This window comes from Artemia sp. Qi Xiang Cuo, chromosome 7 (genome assembly GCF_049724085.1).
Source record: "Artemia sp. Qi Xiang Cuo chromosome 7, ASM4972408v1, whole genome shotgun sequence".
In the NCBI taxonomy this organism is placed as follows: Eukaryota; Metazoa; Arthropoda; class Branchiopoda; order Anostraca; family Artemiidae; genus Artemia; species Artemia sp. Qi Xiang Cuo.
In genome coordinates this window covers 77435036-77452572 of record NC_142800.1, presented here as the reverse complement: position 1 = coordinate 77452572, position 17537 = coordinate 77435036, and the positions used below count along the sequence as shown (strand labels likewise).

The following is a 17537-nucleotide window of genomic DNA, read 5'->3' as shown; positions in this document are numbered from 1 at the left end:
ACCATTAACAGTCGTCCTTCAAAATTTTTAAGAAACATTCACTACTAGCTGGAGTGCCTCAGGAAGCATTCTCTGCCTGGTTCTCTTCCTGGTGCTTATTGCGGACCTGGAGGACAGTCTCATGAATAAATGTCACAATTATCTGGGTTTAGTACACCATAATGAGTACCTAAAAAAGATGTTTTGTTCGAACTATGTTATGATTAAATTAATTTTAGTGAAGGGAAAAATGGATTCGAATTCCATTATGTTCGATATCGCCTTTTGTTTTGACCAACCGGCATAAATTATTATCAAAACGTTTTCTATAATACAAAGCATATAAATGTAGGCGGCCTAGCTCCCCTTATCTCTCCTGCGTAGAGGTAGATTTTCAGATTATAGGAAATAAAAAAAATAAAAAACGAACCTTTGTGTGTTTTTCCCATTCACCTAAAGCGGAAGTAGCAACGCTAGCAGATAGCAGATCCACTCGATCGATAGCAGTGCCTACTTCTTCTTCTCTTTGTACACTCTGGTCTTCAGTAGGATTCATCTTTAAGTCCCTTTCTCCTTCACTAGATATTTCACATACAACCGTTTCTAGAAATAATTTGTATTGCATCAGCACATCAGCAGAATACAATGGTACAATTAAGATAGATCATGCTAAACATAAATTTTGCTGAAGATATACTTACCAAAAGAGAAAGACGCAATAATTATCGTGAGTAACAACTCTATCATAGACAGCGCACTAGCGTTGCCAAGGTAAAGAACGATGTTTGCACAAGTTATTATTATAATTTTTTTTTTCTTTTTTTTTTTTTTGGTTTGTCAGACCAGGACACTTCCTATAGAAAGAGTTGTCCTATAAACTTCAAAAATGGCTCATTCGATTGGAAATAGAGAGAGCGAAGAGCCCTTTTTAATAGTCGAAAGTAATCAGAGGGTAAATGCCCCCCCCCCCCATTATTTCCCCAAACACGTCTGATCAAAATTTTGAGAGATACATTTTATTCAACGTAGTTGAAAGATCTGGAAATTATGTCTTCGAGGATACCCCCCCCCCCTGCCCCCAGGGCAAGGGTTGTAAGTTATGCCCTGGGGGCATATAAGGTTTTTATAGAAAGCGTGGTCGTAAACTTCGGAAGGGGCTAATTGGATTAATAATCAGAAGCTCTAGTGCTATTTTTAAGAGTCAAAGTGATCGGGGGGCATGTGCCCCCTCCCCCACGCACGTCGTATTTTCACAAAATGCATCTAATAAAAATTTTGAATCTAAATATCTAATATTAAGTCTAATATCGAAATCTAATAGAAACTTATTCAAAATAGTCCAAATATCATGCAAAAATGCCTCTAGGTTTGAAACAGCCCCCTAGTGCTCTGGGAATAGGGTTGTAAGTCATGCTCTGGGGGAATATAAGGGTTTTATGGAATGGGTGGTCGTATAAACTTCAGAAGTGTCTCATTTGACTTGAAATTGGATGTTATAATGCCCATTTTACTCAAAATTTTAATCAAAATGCTTTTGGGGTTGATACAAACCGCCAGAGACTGGGGGCGAGGGGTGTAAGTTATACCCCGCGGCATTTAAGGTTTTTATGAAAGTGATGGTTGATTAGCTTTAGGGGACGATCATTTGGTTGAAAATTGGAAGTTTCTAGTTCTCTTTTAAGAGTCAAAAGTGATGGAGGGTAACTAGCCCACACTTCGAATATTCCTTCTTTTCACCAAACACATCTGATGGAAATTGTGAGATAGTAATTTTGTTCAAAACAGTCCAAAGAACATACAACAATGCCTATAGAGTTGACACAATCCCCCAACGCACTGGGGATAGGGTTGTAAGTCATGCCCTGGTGGCATTCAAGGTTTTTATGGAGTGAGCGGTTGTATAAACTTCAGATAGGGCTCATTTGATTTGAAATTGGAAGTTACAATGTCCAATTTTAAGAGTCAGAAGTGATTTGAGAGCAACCACCCCCCCCCCCCATCACTTCCTCAAATATCTCCAATCAAAATTTGGAGATATCGAATTTGTTCACCATAGTTGAAGAGTCCGGAAATTATATCTGTGAGGAAGACACCCCCCCCCCCGCTCTCAGGGCAAGGGTCGTAACTTATGCCCTGGAGGTATATAAGGTTTTGATAGAAAGGGTGGTCGTATTGGCTTTAGATGGAAGTCATTGGATTAGTAATCAGGAGTTATAGTGCCCTTTTTAAGGGTCATGGTGATCAGGATGTATCTATCCCCCCCCCCCCCACACCTAGTGTTTTCCTGAGATGCATCCAATAGAAATTTTGAGACCTTCCTTATATTCAAAATAGTCCAAAGATCATAAAGTCCAAATAAAATAGTCCAAAGAGTTTTGGGGTTGATACAAACCACCAGGGTCTGGGGGCAAGGGTTGTAAGTTATGCCCCTATGGCATTTAAGGTTTTCGTTGAAGGGACGGTTGTATAAACTTTAAAGGTGGCTCATTTGGTTGAAATTAAAATTTCTAGTTCCTTTTTAAGAGCCAGAAGTGATGGAGATTAACTAGCCCCCCTCCCTCTCAACTGCCTTTCTTTTCGCCAAACGCATCTCATTGAAATTGTGCGATGAACATTTTGTTTATACTAGTCTAAAGAACATATAACAATGCCTCCATGGTTGACACCGCCCTCCGGAGCCCTGGGATAAAGGATTTAAATTATGTCTTTGGGCATATAAGGTTTTTTATATTAATAAAATTCAGAAGGGTCTTGTTTGATTTAAAATTAAAAGTTATAGCGCCCTTTTTAAGATCCAAAGTGATTTGAAAGCCATCCCTCCACACATCATTTCCTAGAACAAACATCCAAACAAAGTATTGAGACATCATTTTTTTCAGCATTGTTGAAAGGTTCAGCAATTATACGTTAGGGAATATCAACCTCCCCCTCCCCCCTAAGGCCTCAGGGCAAGGGCTGTAAGTTAGGCAATTTTTTCAGTGTTTACATATAGTATATGTTATTGAGAAAAGGTATGCAAGTATGACTTCTACTTCCCCAAAATACGAAGGGCATTAAAATGGGTCTTTCAAGATATATTGAGGGGAGTGTTGAACTAAATTAAAAAAAATAGTATGTGTATATGGGTTGTCAAAAGGGTGTAACTTAGGAATGACTGACTTTATTAATTTGGAACTTTTTAGGAAATGATAAGGGACATGATCAATTGACCAAAAAGGCAATACTTTTATTCTTTCTGATTGACTTCACTTCTTACGGAAGGGATCAGACTATGGCTAAATTATAAGAGTGGAAAGTGGCGCTAGTGTCAACAAAAACTATCAATGCCATACTGCTTTTGGCGTCATTTACTATTTTGTCAGTTCAATAATAAGAACAATTAACTGATATAGTATAATTAATGGAAATAAGGGTAGTAATAAGTATGTGATCTCAGTTTCTGAACGAAAAATGATTACAGAGCTTGAAAATATGCCAAGTGTCACCACACACTATCCAAAATACCCCAAAGTTGATATTTTTTTGTCAACATTAGCACCAGTTTTCACTCTTGTAAGTTAACCATACTTTTTGGAAGGGATAATCACACAAATTTGGAAGGATAACATTCGATAAGAAACGGCAAGTGTCATTTTTAAGAATCAAAAGTGACCAAAGGGTAGCCAGACCCCATCCTACACCTATTTTCTACCGGACCCCTTCGTAGCCCGAAAACAACCCGCTTAATCCCCTCATCTGTTCCTTAGATATGGCTGATACACCCTTTTGGCAACTAGCATGTATTTAATGTGTTTTGTTTGTGTTCAGCATTCCTTTAGGTATTTTCTCAGAGTTTCGCCTTAATGGCATGAGTCTTTTAGGAGACCTAGGATCAAACATACCCCCTTTTTCCAATAAAAAACCTTATATGTTAACAATTGGCAACTTGCAAAACATATAGCACCTACCCTGGGCCCTGTAGAGGATTGAGTCCACCCCAGAGGCAGAGCTATTTGACCTATGGACCATTTTGATCAACATGGCTATCTAAAAATACTTTGTACTGGATTTGGGGGGAAAGGGCATAGAAGAGTTGCTAATTCTGATTTTTTTGCTTAAATTGTTGTTTATGGACTCCAAAATTAGAAGTCCACCTTTCGGGGCTTGTGATAGTATTTTTTCGAAATAAATATCTTATCTCAGCCATTGGGCGAAACGACAAGTTGTTCGACGGTGGCTGCAATTAGCAGTAGTGGGCCCTTGTTTGTCTCTACTACTTCCAGGTACATTACGAGAAGTTTATCACCAACTTCCACCAGAATTCCATTGATTTCTTACCGTTTTACCCAGTTTTGCAGTCCTTGAAGGGAGAAATGTTTCTTAGCAAAATGCCTTTCAGTTACCTGCGAGCATTCACGCAGAGAGGTTCTCCGTGCCGAGTGAATTAATTAGTATTTAAAAAAAAAAAAAAAAAAATCGCAGTGTTATAGTAAAAGAATATTATACCAAAATTTCACAGTGTTCTACTGAAAGGATACTGCAAGCTGGTTTTTGGAGAATTTGCATTTTGACGAAAGTGGGCCCCGAGTGATAACTGGGTTTATTACATAAAAGGGGCTCTTGCGTGTAAGTCTCACTCAATGCCTTACTAGTTTTATTTAGGCAGTGCGGTATTAATTGGTAGCAATATGTCAGTGACGAAAGACCATTTCGACCGCCGTATGGACGAGCTTCAAAGTTTGATTTCAAAGCTTCAAAATGAAAATAAAGTACTGAGAGCAGAGAATAAACTGCTAAGGACTCAGCTGGTTCATTTCAAGACTACAGCCCTGTGATCGGAGATGCACGCTCGAAGAAATAACATTCTTATTCACGGTGTTGAAGCTCTGCAAGGAACGGAAAATCTCCAAGGATCTGTAGTGATATTTTTTCAGTCTAAGCTTGGAATTACAGATGCTGATCAGCTAAGTATGGTTATATTGTATCGTATTTCTAAGAAGACGGCTCCCTCCCAATCTGGAACTGTGCCGAGCCTTCGAAGTAATTCTCAAAAGCAGACGGCTACCAAGCCTATCTTTATTAGCCTCTCAGACACTGAACGCTCAGCTATTATGAAAGAATGTGGAAAGCTGAAAAAAACGGGTTTCAGTGTGTCAACAGACTTGCCAGCTGAGCTCGGTAAACGAAGAAAAGAATAACTAGCGCTCGGGTACAAGTTGAAAAGTTCTAAAACGGCAGCAGAAAAGGTTGCAGAAACTCGTGTTGTCCAGCGAGGAATAAGACTGGGGTTAGATGTAAAAAAGTCGCAAAATTTACATTGGACTGAATCTCAAGACGACTGCTTTGATCCACTAAAGTTGGCAGTACCCACCGAACCTGACGATACCGACTTTGATGCTTGAAATGCTATTAGTGTGATTTGTTTGTTTTTGTCTGATAGTTCCGCCTGCTGTAGTCGAAGAGATGAAGGGAAAATATGATAAAATTAGTTAAGAGTTTTTTGTTTATGTTTATTTTTTTTTTTTTTATTTTTTTTTTATTTTTATTATTTGTTATTGGGGCTACAGCAGCGGAAACGGGAAAGATTGTCATTGATGAATTAGTTTTTTTTTTGCCGCTTGCCGAAATGAGTGATTTGTTTTCCAGAAATGTTTCATTTTCCATTTTTCTGTGTTTCTTGTGTTAATCTATGTTTGTTTACATCAGTTTTTTGTTGCAGTTTCAATGAAGTTAATTCGGGTATGTGCATTTCTCACGGCTCTCCCCTTTTGAGTTCCTTGTCTTCGTCCCCGAGGCACACTATCTTGCCCGCAGCTCAAAAAAATTAGAACAGTTAGAAAAGTCGTTCTTAAATTTGGAAGAAATTTTTGATAGAGTAATTAGTAATGAAAACGATTGTTCTTTTTTTTAGTGAAAATGAATTTCCTCGAAGTAAATATATTCAGTTAATGAGTATGCCCAGGGATGCTCTGAATGTCAGCTCAGTATAGTTCAGCTCAACTGCCAAGGATTATGTTCGTCACTGACAGATGTAATGACCATGTGCTTAAAAATACAACCTGACGTTCTTGGACTGTGTGAAACATTTTTGACAAGGCAGACTAACATACCGGTAGATATCCCCGGGTATACATCGAATTTTGTACACAGAAAAGAGTCAGCACGAGGAGGATTGGCAATCTACACAAAGAGCGAATACCCAGTCTGTTTTAATGGCAAACTGACTCGAAATATAGAAGGTATTTTTGAGTCACTTTTTCTTGATATGTCCTTCGCAACGGAAGGTAATGGTTGGAGAAATTTACCGATCACCGTCAGGTTCTGTTTCTTCGCTTATGGAATATTTATTGGAAACACTCCAAATGTTTGAAAAACAGAATTATGATGTGGTCATCATGGGTGATTTCAACATCAACCTAGCCTATCCCCTAACTAATACCGCTAATGAACTTCTCACTCTAATGTCTGGATCTAATCTTTACCCGTCGACAACTATCTCAACGAGAGTAACTGAGAGTACTCATTCACTAATAGACAATATTTTTTCTACTCTACCTTCACTCTAAGCTTCAGTAATCATCAGTGACATGTCGGACCATTTCCCCTTATGTACCGTTTTCAAAACATCAAAGGCAACAAGGTCATTTTCAAAAACTAGAGATGATATTCCGTTTTTAGATATGAGTTAATAAAAATTACGGTAACTTAACGAGTAATTGTAAAAAACGACCTGGGATAGCGTTATGGAGAAAGGAGATCTGAATGAAGGATTTGAAATTTTTCACAGTACATTTACAACACAATATGAGGCATGTTGTTTTAAAGAAAAAATAAAGAAACGCAGAAGAAAAAACGCACCAATTTGCCCGTGGGTTACAGAAAGTTTACTCAGGTGCATCAATAAAAAAAAATAATCTTTGGGCTGAATACCGTAATCTACCAAATGTAGCTAGCCTGCGGAGTTACGAAATTTATAAGAAATGCCTGAGGTCAGTTCTCAGAAAAGCTAAAAGGGATTACTTTAATCAAAGGCTAACCAAAAGTGGAAAGGATGGAAGGAAAGTATGGAAGACAGTCAATTCAGTGTTACGACCGAATAACCAACAGCCTGAACTACCATCCAAAATTACGGTTGATGGAGAAACCTTGACTGAACCAGCACAAGTTGCAAACGCTCTTTGCACCTTCTTCGCCAAAATTGGAGAAAAAACGGCTAACACAGTGCTACCCCCAGAAATTCCTACAGGGACTTTTTGGGCCCAGCGTGTGTCAAGTCGATGGCACTCATTCCTGTAACTTCGACGGATGTTTCGATGATTGTCAAAGGCTTGAGGGGAGCATCTACCTCTGGATTTGACCGCGTCCATACTAAAGTGCTGAAAGCAGTATTGCCGTCCGTACTACAACCTTTAACACATTTGGTAACCCTCTCTTTGGAGACAGGCTTGTTTCCATCACTTCTTAAGAAGGCAAGAATAGTTCCCCTCCACAAAGGTGGCCCTCAGGACGACTCGTCTAACTTTTGACCCATCTCTATTCTTTCGGTGTTTTCCAAAGTGTTTGAAAAACCTATGAAGAGCCAACTATACTCTTTTCTGGAAGCTAAGGGATTCCTTAACCAACGCCAATTCGGATTCAGACCCGGACACTCGACGGAAGACGCTCTGGCATCACTAAGCCCATTCATTAATAAAGCACTTGACCTGGGACTTGTGCCAGCTGCTATTTTGCTTGACATAAAAAAAGCGTTCGACAGTATGGATCATGGAATTCTATTAGGTAAAATAGAGCACATTGGGGTTAGAGGAGAGGCTCTACGATGGTTCCAGTCTTACCTTAGTAGCCGACGTGTTTATATAGGAGAAGATCCACTGAATGACACCGTTGTCAACTTCGGTGTGCCGCAAGGCTCAATCTTAGGCCCACTGTTATTCCTGGTTCATGTGAATGACCTAAGTCGCGTTCTGAACCCTAACTAAAGACTTCACGGTGCTGAAAGTTATGTTGCGACCCAGAAATTTCGAGCAACGATGATGAATCGGATGAACTTGTGGCGTTCGCGGATGACACTACAATGGCCTCCTGTGACACCGACATGTCAGCGCTCCAGAGTAAACTTGAGGTCATCTTATAAGAAACTTATATTTGGATGGATGCCAATTGATTTGTAATAAATGTTGACAAATCTTGCGTTCTCTTCTTCTCAAGGATTCGACCTCTTCGCCCAGAGGTATCGGGAATAACGACTTCTCGAGGAACGATCAGACGACCGAAAACTGGCTATGCCAGGTACCTAGGTTTACTCCTTGACGAAAACTTATCCTTCGTACATCACATCCACGCTGTGGAGCTGGAGCTCTCCCGTAATCTTGGGATTATCAGGAAACTGAAAAACACATTCCCTCAAAAAACCCTTCGTCTACTTTATAATGGACTTGTCAAGCCTCATCTGCAGTATTATGCGTCAATTTGGCAGTCAACATTTACATCCCACCTGAAAAGGCTTGATTCAATCCACAAACATGCCCTGAAAATAATCGGAAATATGGACGATTTTCATTCCCGTGAATCACTTTATCATTTATCGTGTTCAGTTATCGTTTTCAAATTTTTCTCAGGATTACTTCCATCAGCATTCCACAGTCTATTCCAGTTGGTATCGGAACAGCATCCTAGGAACACGAGATCTGCCTCAAACCTTCTGGTGAGACGAACACCATACAGTACGGTCGGATTTTGCCCCGGATGTGGCGTGCGCGAAAGTGTGGAACATGCTTCCACAAGAGCTGAGATGTAGGAGCTCCCTTGGGTCTTTTAAAAATAATTTGAAAAAATATCTTATTGAATTTCAATAAATAGAGTTTATTAATAATTGAGATTTTTTTATTATTATTATCATTATTATCTCGGGTTTTTTTTTTATTTATTTATTGATTATTTTTTTGTAAGGTTAAGGTAGCTCTGCTTTTGGGGAGGAAGGGGGGAATCTCTTAGATAGTGAATTGTATGGTTTAGGAATGTGGTTGTGTTGAGGAGTAAAGCGAGAGTCGGAAAGCGTGATTAGGAGGAATCGTTATGTTTTTAAGGGAATCAACGTACGTTTTTTGCATAGAGATGTTTATTTATTTCTGTTTGTTTTAATTAAAACCGAATGAATCTTGAATCTGCCTCATTGCAGCAGTTTTCGAGATTCTAGTAAGCGGTTAAGTCATGACACTAAAAATGGGGACCGGTATTGATGGTGCGAAAGTTATACATTTTCAAAAAGCTCTAGTGCGTGCAATTTAAGTAGTATATTTTACTTCAATTTTAGGAAACTGCTGATCAAACTATCTTAATCACAACCAAAGTCCTGCTTTAACCTCCAATAGCTGACTCATAACCTTATTTGACTTGTCAAAATATTCCTTGTTTTGTTTCATCCATCAACTGACACAACTTGACCTGAGAACAAAATTATCCTAGTGCTTAAAAACTCATTCAGAGACGTACGCGATTAAAATTTTAAACATAACTTATGAAACTGTATCAGCTTATTCTTTTTTGGCCTTTGGAATTCTCTTCTTTTGGCCTTTCTTTAGCAAAATCAAACAAGTGGGTAATTTCACCCTCAAGTAAATTGCTGACGTGTAAATTACTATAAAACAGAATCTTCCATTACTAAGGGACAGATTACTTGATAGAGTATCCACAACGACCACCTGAAAGAGCCGAAACAATTATTTGAAAAATCTCTTTCAGACACCCCTCAATCCAGTAAAAATTTAAAATCCTCCAGGCCACTCTACTCTCGAATACAGCTTAAGGTTTCTGCTATTAAATTATAGTTCCAGCACTTCTGTAGTTTATTTAGTTTAGTCAGGCACGCGTCTCCTCTCCAAAGTTAAATGTGAGAAACCAGTTACAAAGTTTTCTTATAAGCCAATAATTTTAATTTGTTCTGATTTTGCTTCAATTAACATTGTCTATAACACAATCCAGTCAAATTTTGTACGTGGATAAGGGGACAAACCTACTTACTTGACAGAATGGAATCCTCTTCTTTAACCGTTGTAGATAGTTGGTCCTGAACTTTTTGTAAGTCTTCTTTCAAAGAATTCTCAACTTCCACCGCTTCATCCGCAGCAACCTCATTTTTCAGAAGAGTACTTTGCGGAGAACACTCCATTATAATCGTCTCTTTGTGCTCTAAAACTTGCTGTAAGTCACGATATTTTTCCTTGAGCTTTGAAATTTCTTCTGTGTGTCTGGAACTGAAAGATGGAGGGCTCTAATAGTTCTTATTTTATCATTGTTTCATAGCTGTATGAAAATTTATGGTTAAGAAGAAGACTAGAAAAAACATCTGAATTATACGAAAAAAGCCATCTGAATATTAACCATACAGAACGACAGAAAACGAATTATATTACAAACATTTTCTTTCATAGTTAAAACATTGGAAAATTACAGTGAAACAAAACTTTAAATTGTTGAATTTTCTGCAATTAATATCATTATATTCTCCAGTTTGTGGTGACTTTTCTTCGGTTTAAGTTTGACTTGAATGTTCAATTTAATTTTTATTCGTTTTAAGATTTGTATGTTCATTTATATTACTACCTGCTGTATGTATGTTTGCTATGATTGTTTATTTAATATCGGATTGTTTCGGGTTTCTTTTATTCTTTAATTGTATTTTCTGGTCCTTCTGAGTTTGAACTATTATAGAAATTTATTGGTTTTAAATTTCAAGGTCTGATTTTAAGTTTCAAGTCGTCCTAAAAATAATTATGGAAAAAAAATGAATGGCCACAACACTCACCTCTGAGCATTGCCTACAGAGAACAACAGTTAGAACAAGTTGTCCATTTCAAATAACTAGGGAGCAAAATTGGAAATACAGGATCTAGCACAAAACCAGTGCTCTCAAGAATTAGTCAAGCTAATGGAGCCTTTAATAGACTACGGAAACTTTGGCGGTCTCAAAGATTATCTCTACGATTGAAATTGTGACTCTTTGATATCAATGTCATTCCAGTTTTGCTTGACGCAGCTGAAACCTGGCACTTGGCCAAGAACAAGATAGGAGAATTCTTGCTTTCAAGAACATATGTCTCGGAAGAATTCTCAACATCCACTGGAAGCGGAGGTTATCCAGCCAATTCAAACTTGATAAAGCGGGTAGCCTTTTGTGATAGATATAATAAAAGTTCGTCAATGGAGATACCTTGACCCTGTACTACGTATGGACAATCCCTAGCTACCGATTGCAGCACTCCACTGGCAATTGGGTACACACCACAGAGGTAGACCCAGAAACACCATGCACCAAACGTACCAAACAGATTTGCGAAACTTAAACACCCCAATCAAGTCACAGTAGGAGGATATACTGGCAGCAGAAAACTTGCTGAAAGATTGGCGGCTTTTTCTTGATGCCCAGGGTGCCTGTGGAAGCACAGGTGGACCTAAGGTTTAAATTTGATATGGCTCTTCACTTTTCTTTAAAAAAATTCATTTTTGGAAAGTGTTGTTTAGTTAATACTTCTACAGGATGAACTATGAAACTAAAACAGAAAGAAATTAAAATGAAGAATCAAGTAAAACTTCCAGCGAACAGACATTACCATAAAATAAAATTACTATTATATAAAATAATACCATTATATAAAATATTATATAAAATTACCATTACCATTATATAAAATAATATTACCATTAAATAAAAGCGGGAATACTGCTCTCTCAAATCATGTAAAGGCTACACCGTTATTTCTATTCTACAGAAAATTATTTGTATTTTGAGCAAAATATTTTTATTTGTCATAACATGAGCAACAAACCCTGGAAATAACTAAACCAAACCCAATAAAAGCCTCAAGTGTTGTTTGTACTTAACTGAAAACACCATGTATTTCAAATCAAGAATAATATTTCTTAAGAGAGGAAGAGAGAAAAATATTTCTTAGAAAAATTACAGTTACGACTTACCATTTTTTTTTATTATTTTAGAAGGTCATTTTTATTGAGCATTTTAATTTTACATTAATTTTGAACTCGGAGAACATTAAATTTCCTACAATATGTCAGGTTTTTCCGATTTCTTTCATCTTACGCACCGTTTTAAAATCATTTAAAAGATAAGACCGTAATTTGCCCATTACTGCAAACACAAACGTATTTCCTGAGCAATCTACTTTTCCCCTTCAAAAATTCCATATAAAGGCGCACAACAACAAAATGGATATCTAGGATAGGGACCACGGTGATATTCAATTCACCTTTATTTGAACGTAAAATGAAAGCTTAGTTTTTTTGTAGGTTAAAATTGATTTTAAGGAGATGAAATTCGTGCTTCCATATAAAGGTATACAACAACAAAATTGCATAATTGATGTCTAGAATAGGGTACTAGATCACAATGATAATGAAAATTACCTTTATTTGGATGTAAAATATTGAACTTAGGTTTTTTAGGTTGAGGTGGATTTTGAGGAGGTGAAATTCGTGTTTCCATATAAAGGCATACAACTGCAAAATTGATGTCTACAATAGGGCAATAGATCGCGGTGATTATAAAAATCACTTTTATTTGAACGTAAAATAAAACCTTTTATTTATCTGTTTAGGTTCAACGATGAATATACAGCAAACTACTTTCAAACTTTAAATTGTCAATATGAATTGTATCATTTCTAAAGAAAAAATAGCGGAAAAGTCAGGAAAGGTCATTTTCGGAGAGAAAGTTGCAAACTCGGCGAATGAAGCTAGTTGAACAAGGAAGCGCGAAGACTTCAAAGCACTTACTGGGGATCCTGTCCACAAGTCGGGCAGGTCTAGCTTCACAAACAAGAAATCTATTGAACACTACTTGTTATCGTTGCTAGAGGTGAAACAAACTCAGAGGCGAGAATCTCCCCTTAAATCTGGAAACTTCAACTTCAAATCCGATAGTATATTATTTCCAACTTGTCTTGAAGTCCAGAGCCTTTCAAAATCTGTCCAACAGCCGCGAGGTAGCATGAGTGTGTATTAACCACCCAGCCACAGGACAATTTTTTTTATAGGACTTGCATCCGTCTCGACAGCAATAATGTTAAGAGCTTTACAGTAAAGTGGCTGATCGAAGGTCAATAATGGAGGCGCATCGGATCTGGAACACTGTTTGCAAGCGAAGCTGAGTGTGGATTAGATACAAATGGGATCACTTGGTCTCATATCTATCATGGGTATGAAGAGAATGGAAGTTTTCCTGAGTAAGAAATTGACTGCGTATCAACATACAGCTCGCTAATAGCTAGGCAAGAGTGCAGAAAATGTCTGGACATCTTCCATAGCAAGTCACTATATTTTGAGGGATCCAGAATCGAAGCTCGTGGTAGCGGATCGTAGAGAAGGTTAGATTGTCCTAGTGTCTGTCTGAAATACATAACAGGAATTCGGATCGCTTCAGTTACTTACCTTAACGTAAAAAACTTTCTCCTCTCAAGTACTGTTGAAAACTTCAACAGTACTTCAACAATGGGATCACTTGGTCTCATATCTATCATGGGTATGAAGAGAATGGAAGTTTTCCTGAGTAAGAAATTGACTGCGTATCAACATACAGCTCGCTAATAGCTAGGCAAGAGTGCAGAAAAAAGTCTGGACATCTTCCATAGCAAGTCACTATATTTTGAGGGATCCGGAATCGAAGCTCGTGGTAGCGGATCGTAGAGAAGGTTAGATTGTCCTAGTGTCTGTCTGAAATACATAACAGGAATTCGGTTCGCTTCAGTTACTTACCTTAACGTAAAAAACTTTATCCTCTCAAGTACTGTTGAAAACTTCAACAGTGGCGTCGGAAAAACAATTAAGCCCATGGCGTGAAAAGCTTGATTACCATCTAGGATTCGCACGTTGTGATCGACGTTACCAGCTATGCGGTGCATGCAAAAAGTTCCTTCCAGTTCTTCAATGTTTGTGCTGTTAGATACCGAAGCGTTACGCTCGAAGAGCTTTGTATCGTAATATGATGAGCTGAAAGCCATAGCACTAAGCATGTCAATTAGAAAGCGTCTGCTTAAACTGGTGATGCAACTGGATAGGTAATCCAATCTGAAGAGGTGGTCTGATTGCCATTGGTCGACAGGCTTGTAACACACACTGACCTATTGACGCAACCTTCTTGTCTGTTTTGTCTCTTACGAGCCATGTTGAGAAAAAGCCGTAAAGAAGAGGATAGGTATTCGATGTTGTCTGTTATCTCTCCAGGGTTTTCAGAATTGGGATACACATCCAGTTGTAGTTTAATACCTATGGCATCAATTTTTATTATAGCTACTGCAACTTGGACGATAGTATCCTTCTCCTTTTAACTTTGATCTGCTATCGCTGAATGGAGTGAATCTTGATTTTTTTAATTTGATGGTTGCTAATGATCTTTTTCCCCTAGCTAATATTCCAACACGGGTTACGAGTCATTCAGCTACTCTCATTGACAATATTTTTGTTGTTTCGAAGTATCTGGACCGTAGTTATGCTTTTGTGGTTCTGTACTCTTGTTCTGACCATTTTCTAGTTCTCGGAACGGTACCTTGTGTCCGCATAAAAAGAAATGAAAGAAAAAAAGTGAAGACTCGGTCGTTAAAAAAAGAGAACTTACAGAGGTTTGGTGATGAGTTAAGCAGCACTGATCTTGGCGAGATTTTAGAGATAAAAGATGACGCTTCTGGGGCATTTGATTGAATGATGGGGATCATGCAGCCAATTTATGACAAGACTTGCCCAGTTAAATTTGTGAAACCGCATAAGGATCAAACCAGGAAGCCTTGGATAGCCACAGAAATTCTTGAAGCGTCACATTTAAGAAATCAAGTGTATGCAGATTATTTAAATAGTAAGTGTGTCAAGAAATTGGAAGAGTTTAAAATAATACGCAACAAAGTGAACTCAATGAGAAGGAAAGCTAAAAAAGAATATTTTGCTAACCAACTGAGTTTAAATAAGGATAATGCGAGAGGAACTTGGAAGGTTTCAAATGACCTATTGGGAAAGAGGAAAGAAGCTCCACCCAATTCGCTGCTGATTCAAGGAGAAGCAGTGAGTGATGAAACGATTATTACTAATAAATTTGGTGAGTTCTTTTCAAGTATTGGTCAAAATGCACAGGCAGAAGGGTTAGTGAATTTTAATAGTGATTCTTTGGAGGACGAATTTTTGGATGAAAGAGGAATTAGAAATGAAATTGAATTTCAACCGTGTACTCGAGATGAAATTCTGAAGGTTGTGAAAACAATCAAATCGAATTCAGCAGGGACAGATGGAATTCATTTAAAGGTTTTTAAATCAGTGATGTGTTATTTAATACCATGTTTCGTCCACATAGTCAATCTTTCCCTGGAAACTGGGGTATTCCCCGATGCGCTTAAAAGGGCAAAAGTCATCCCTCTCCATAAAGGTGGGTCTAAACTAGATATTGAAAATTATAGACCTATATCAATCCTTCCCCTGTTTTCAAAAATATTTGAAAAAATTGTGCATAAAAGGCTATATGATTACCTTACGAAAACAGGGATGTTAAGTGAAACTCAGTTCGGCTTTAGGAAAGGTCACTCGACGTCGGACGCCGTGCATTCTCTCTGTGATATTGTAAATAGATGCTTTGATCGTGGTGAAATCCCTTTGACTGTTTTTATTGATTTTAGAAAGTCGTTTGATACAGTGGATTTTAAAATTTTACTCAAACGTCTACAGTCCCTTGGAGTTCGTGGTAATTATCTGAAATGGTTTGATAGTTTTTTTAAGTGGAAGATCTATTCAAGTTGTTTTAAATGATGCATTTTCTTCTCCCTATCAAGTTAAGTGTGGTGTATCTCAGGGATCTGTCTTGTGACCACTTCTGTACCTTGTGTATGGTGATTCAATGCGTTTTTACTTACCGGAGTGTTTTATCACGACTTTCGCGGATGATACTGCTTTAACTATGTCTAGTCGAATGATTGATGATCTATTGTTGAAAGTAAATAGGGTTTTAAAGTCATTTTATGTATTTACAAGTTTCAGACTTTTGTCAGTGAATGTTAAAAAAACTAATTTTATGATTTTTAGGAGAGTTGGTAAGCCTCCGAGTGTTGATGGAGAAATATTTTTTAATGGTAATGCTTTGTCACAGGTGCATGAGGTGCGTTATTTGGGCTTCCAGCTTGATTGTAATTTATCTTGGAAGCACCATAGTGATCTTTTTGCAACTAAAGTTGCTAGAGGTCTGGGAATTTTGCGTCGTTTGAAGCATTTTTTACCATTGTCGGTTCTTTTATTATTGTATCATAGTATTGTTGCGCCTTATATTTCTTATGGCTGTGTCATTTGGTCTAGCAATTTTTATGCAAATTTCAAAAGAGTGCAGATTTTACAAAATAAAACGGTACGTCTTCTTGGGAATTATATAGAAAATGTGAATGATACCGCGTCATGTTTTAAAAAATTAAGAGCGCTTAACATTGGTCAGATTGGCGATTACCAAGCTGCTATTTTTGCCTATAGATGTTGGAATGATGTATGTCCTCCAGTTTTTACAAATTATTTTCGCGTAAATAGTTCACTCCACAGGTATGCGACTAGAGAGGCGAAAAATTTTACGGTTGAGTATCGAGACACCACACGTGCAGGTTTCGGAATTCGGTATTTGGCTCCGGCTATTTGGAATGATATCCCAGTTGGCGTTTGGGAAGCTGAACACATTGGGTCGTTTAAAGTAAAAATAAAAAAACATTTATTGGAAGAGGGGAGGTAATTTATTATTGTTATTATTAATGTCTTAGTTTGTTTTTTTTTCATTGTTTTTCGTATTAATGTTTAATTGAGAGAGTGTTCAGGTCTTTTTTTTTTTTTTTTTTTTTTTTTTTTTTTTATTTGAAATTTGTAAAAGGTTGAGAATTAGAGGATTGCAGCCGTCTTTTATCAGGCTTTTCGAGCCTTCCCCGGGCGGTTGCTTGTATATAGTTTATTTTGTAATTATTAGTAAGTAAAGCAAGTCAAGTCAAGTCTCCAGTTCTACGCCAATATTTTTTGCTTTACGTAATGCTCGTAAAGAATGGAATGAGCTGTGGCTCTAAGCGTAATGGCGTTTTTTCTGCCGTTTATCTCTGCAAAAACTACGCTTTCACCAAATCTCTCGCGTCTTCTTTTTCATGTATCTTTCACTATATCCAGAATCCTCAGAATTACTTCTGAGCTCGTTCATCATGCTAACAAAATCATTCATTGTTAGTTGCTCATCATTGTTAGCTCCGAAAAATTCGACAATATTTTCGAACTCCTCGTTCTGATTCAAGTTTTGTGGTTGACCAGATTTTCGTTTTCCAGACTGTGAAGGAATTCCGCTATACTTGTTGGGGATATTATGTTCCGTTAGAAAGTTTGAGTAGCAGGATTTCTGGTAAACTACATCAGCAGCGTGTAGATCGACAGTGGCAAGCATTCTAGTCATCACTGCTTGTGACCAGTCATCATTTCTCTTTCCAAAAACCACTCTTAGTGTATTATCAACGTCTCTAATTTTAACCTTGAAACCATCTTCTTTCTTCTTAGTTTCTGTTAGACGTAACTGGCGTAGA

General features: G+C 37.6%; 1 protein-coding gene across 1 annotated transcript in view; it reads right to left on the bottom strand.

Moving 5' to 3' along the window:
* The window catches only part of LOC148950711 (uncharacterized), a 178475-nt gene that overhangs the window by 102822 nt on the left and 58116 nt on the right, over positions 1 to 17537 (bottom strand). The window contains exons 7-10 of the mRNA XM_089091926.1: positions 17088 to 17527; positions 13726 to 13959; positions 9979 to 10211; positions 410 to 582 (exon numbers count right to left, since the gene is read on the bottom strand). Of these exons, the coding sequence (XP_088948052.1) occupies positions 410 to 582; positions 9979 to 10211; positions 13726 to 13959; positions 17088 to 17527 (1080 nt within the window). The remainder of the gene's footprint in view (positions 1 to 409; positions 583 to 9978; positions 10212 to 13725; positions 13960 to 17087; positions 17528 to 17537) is intronic.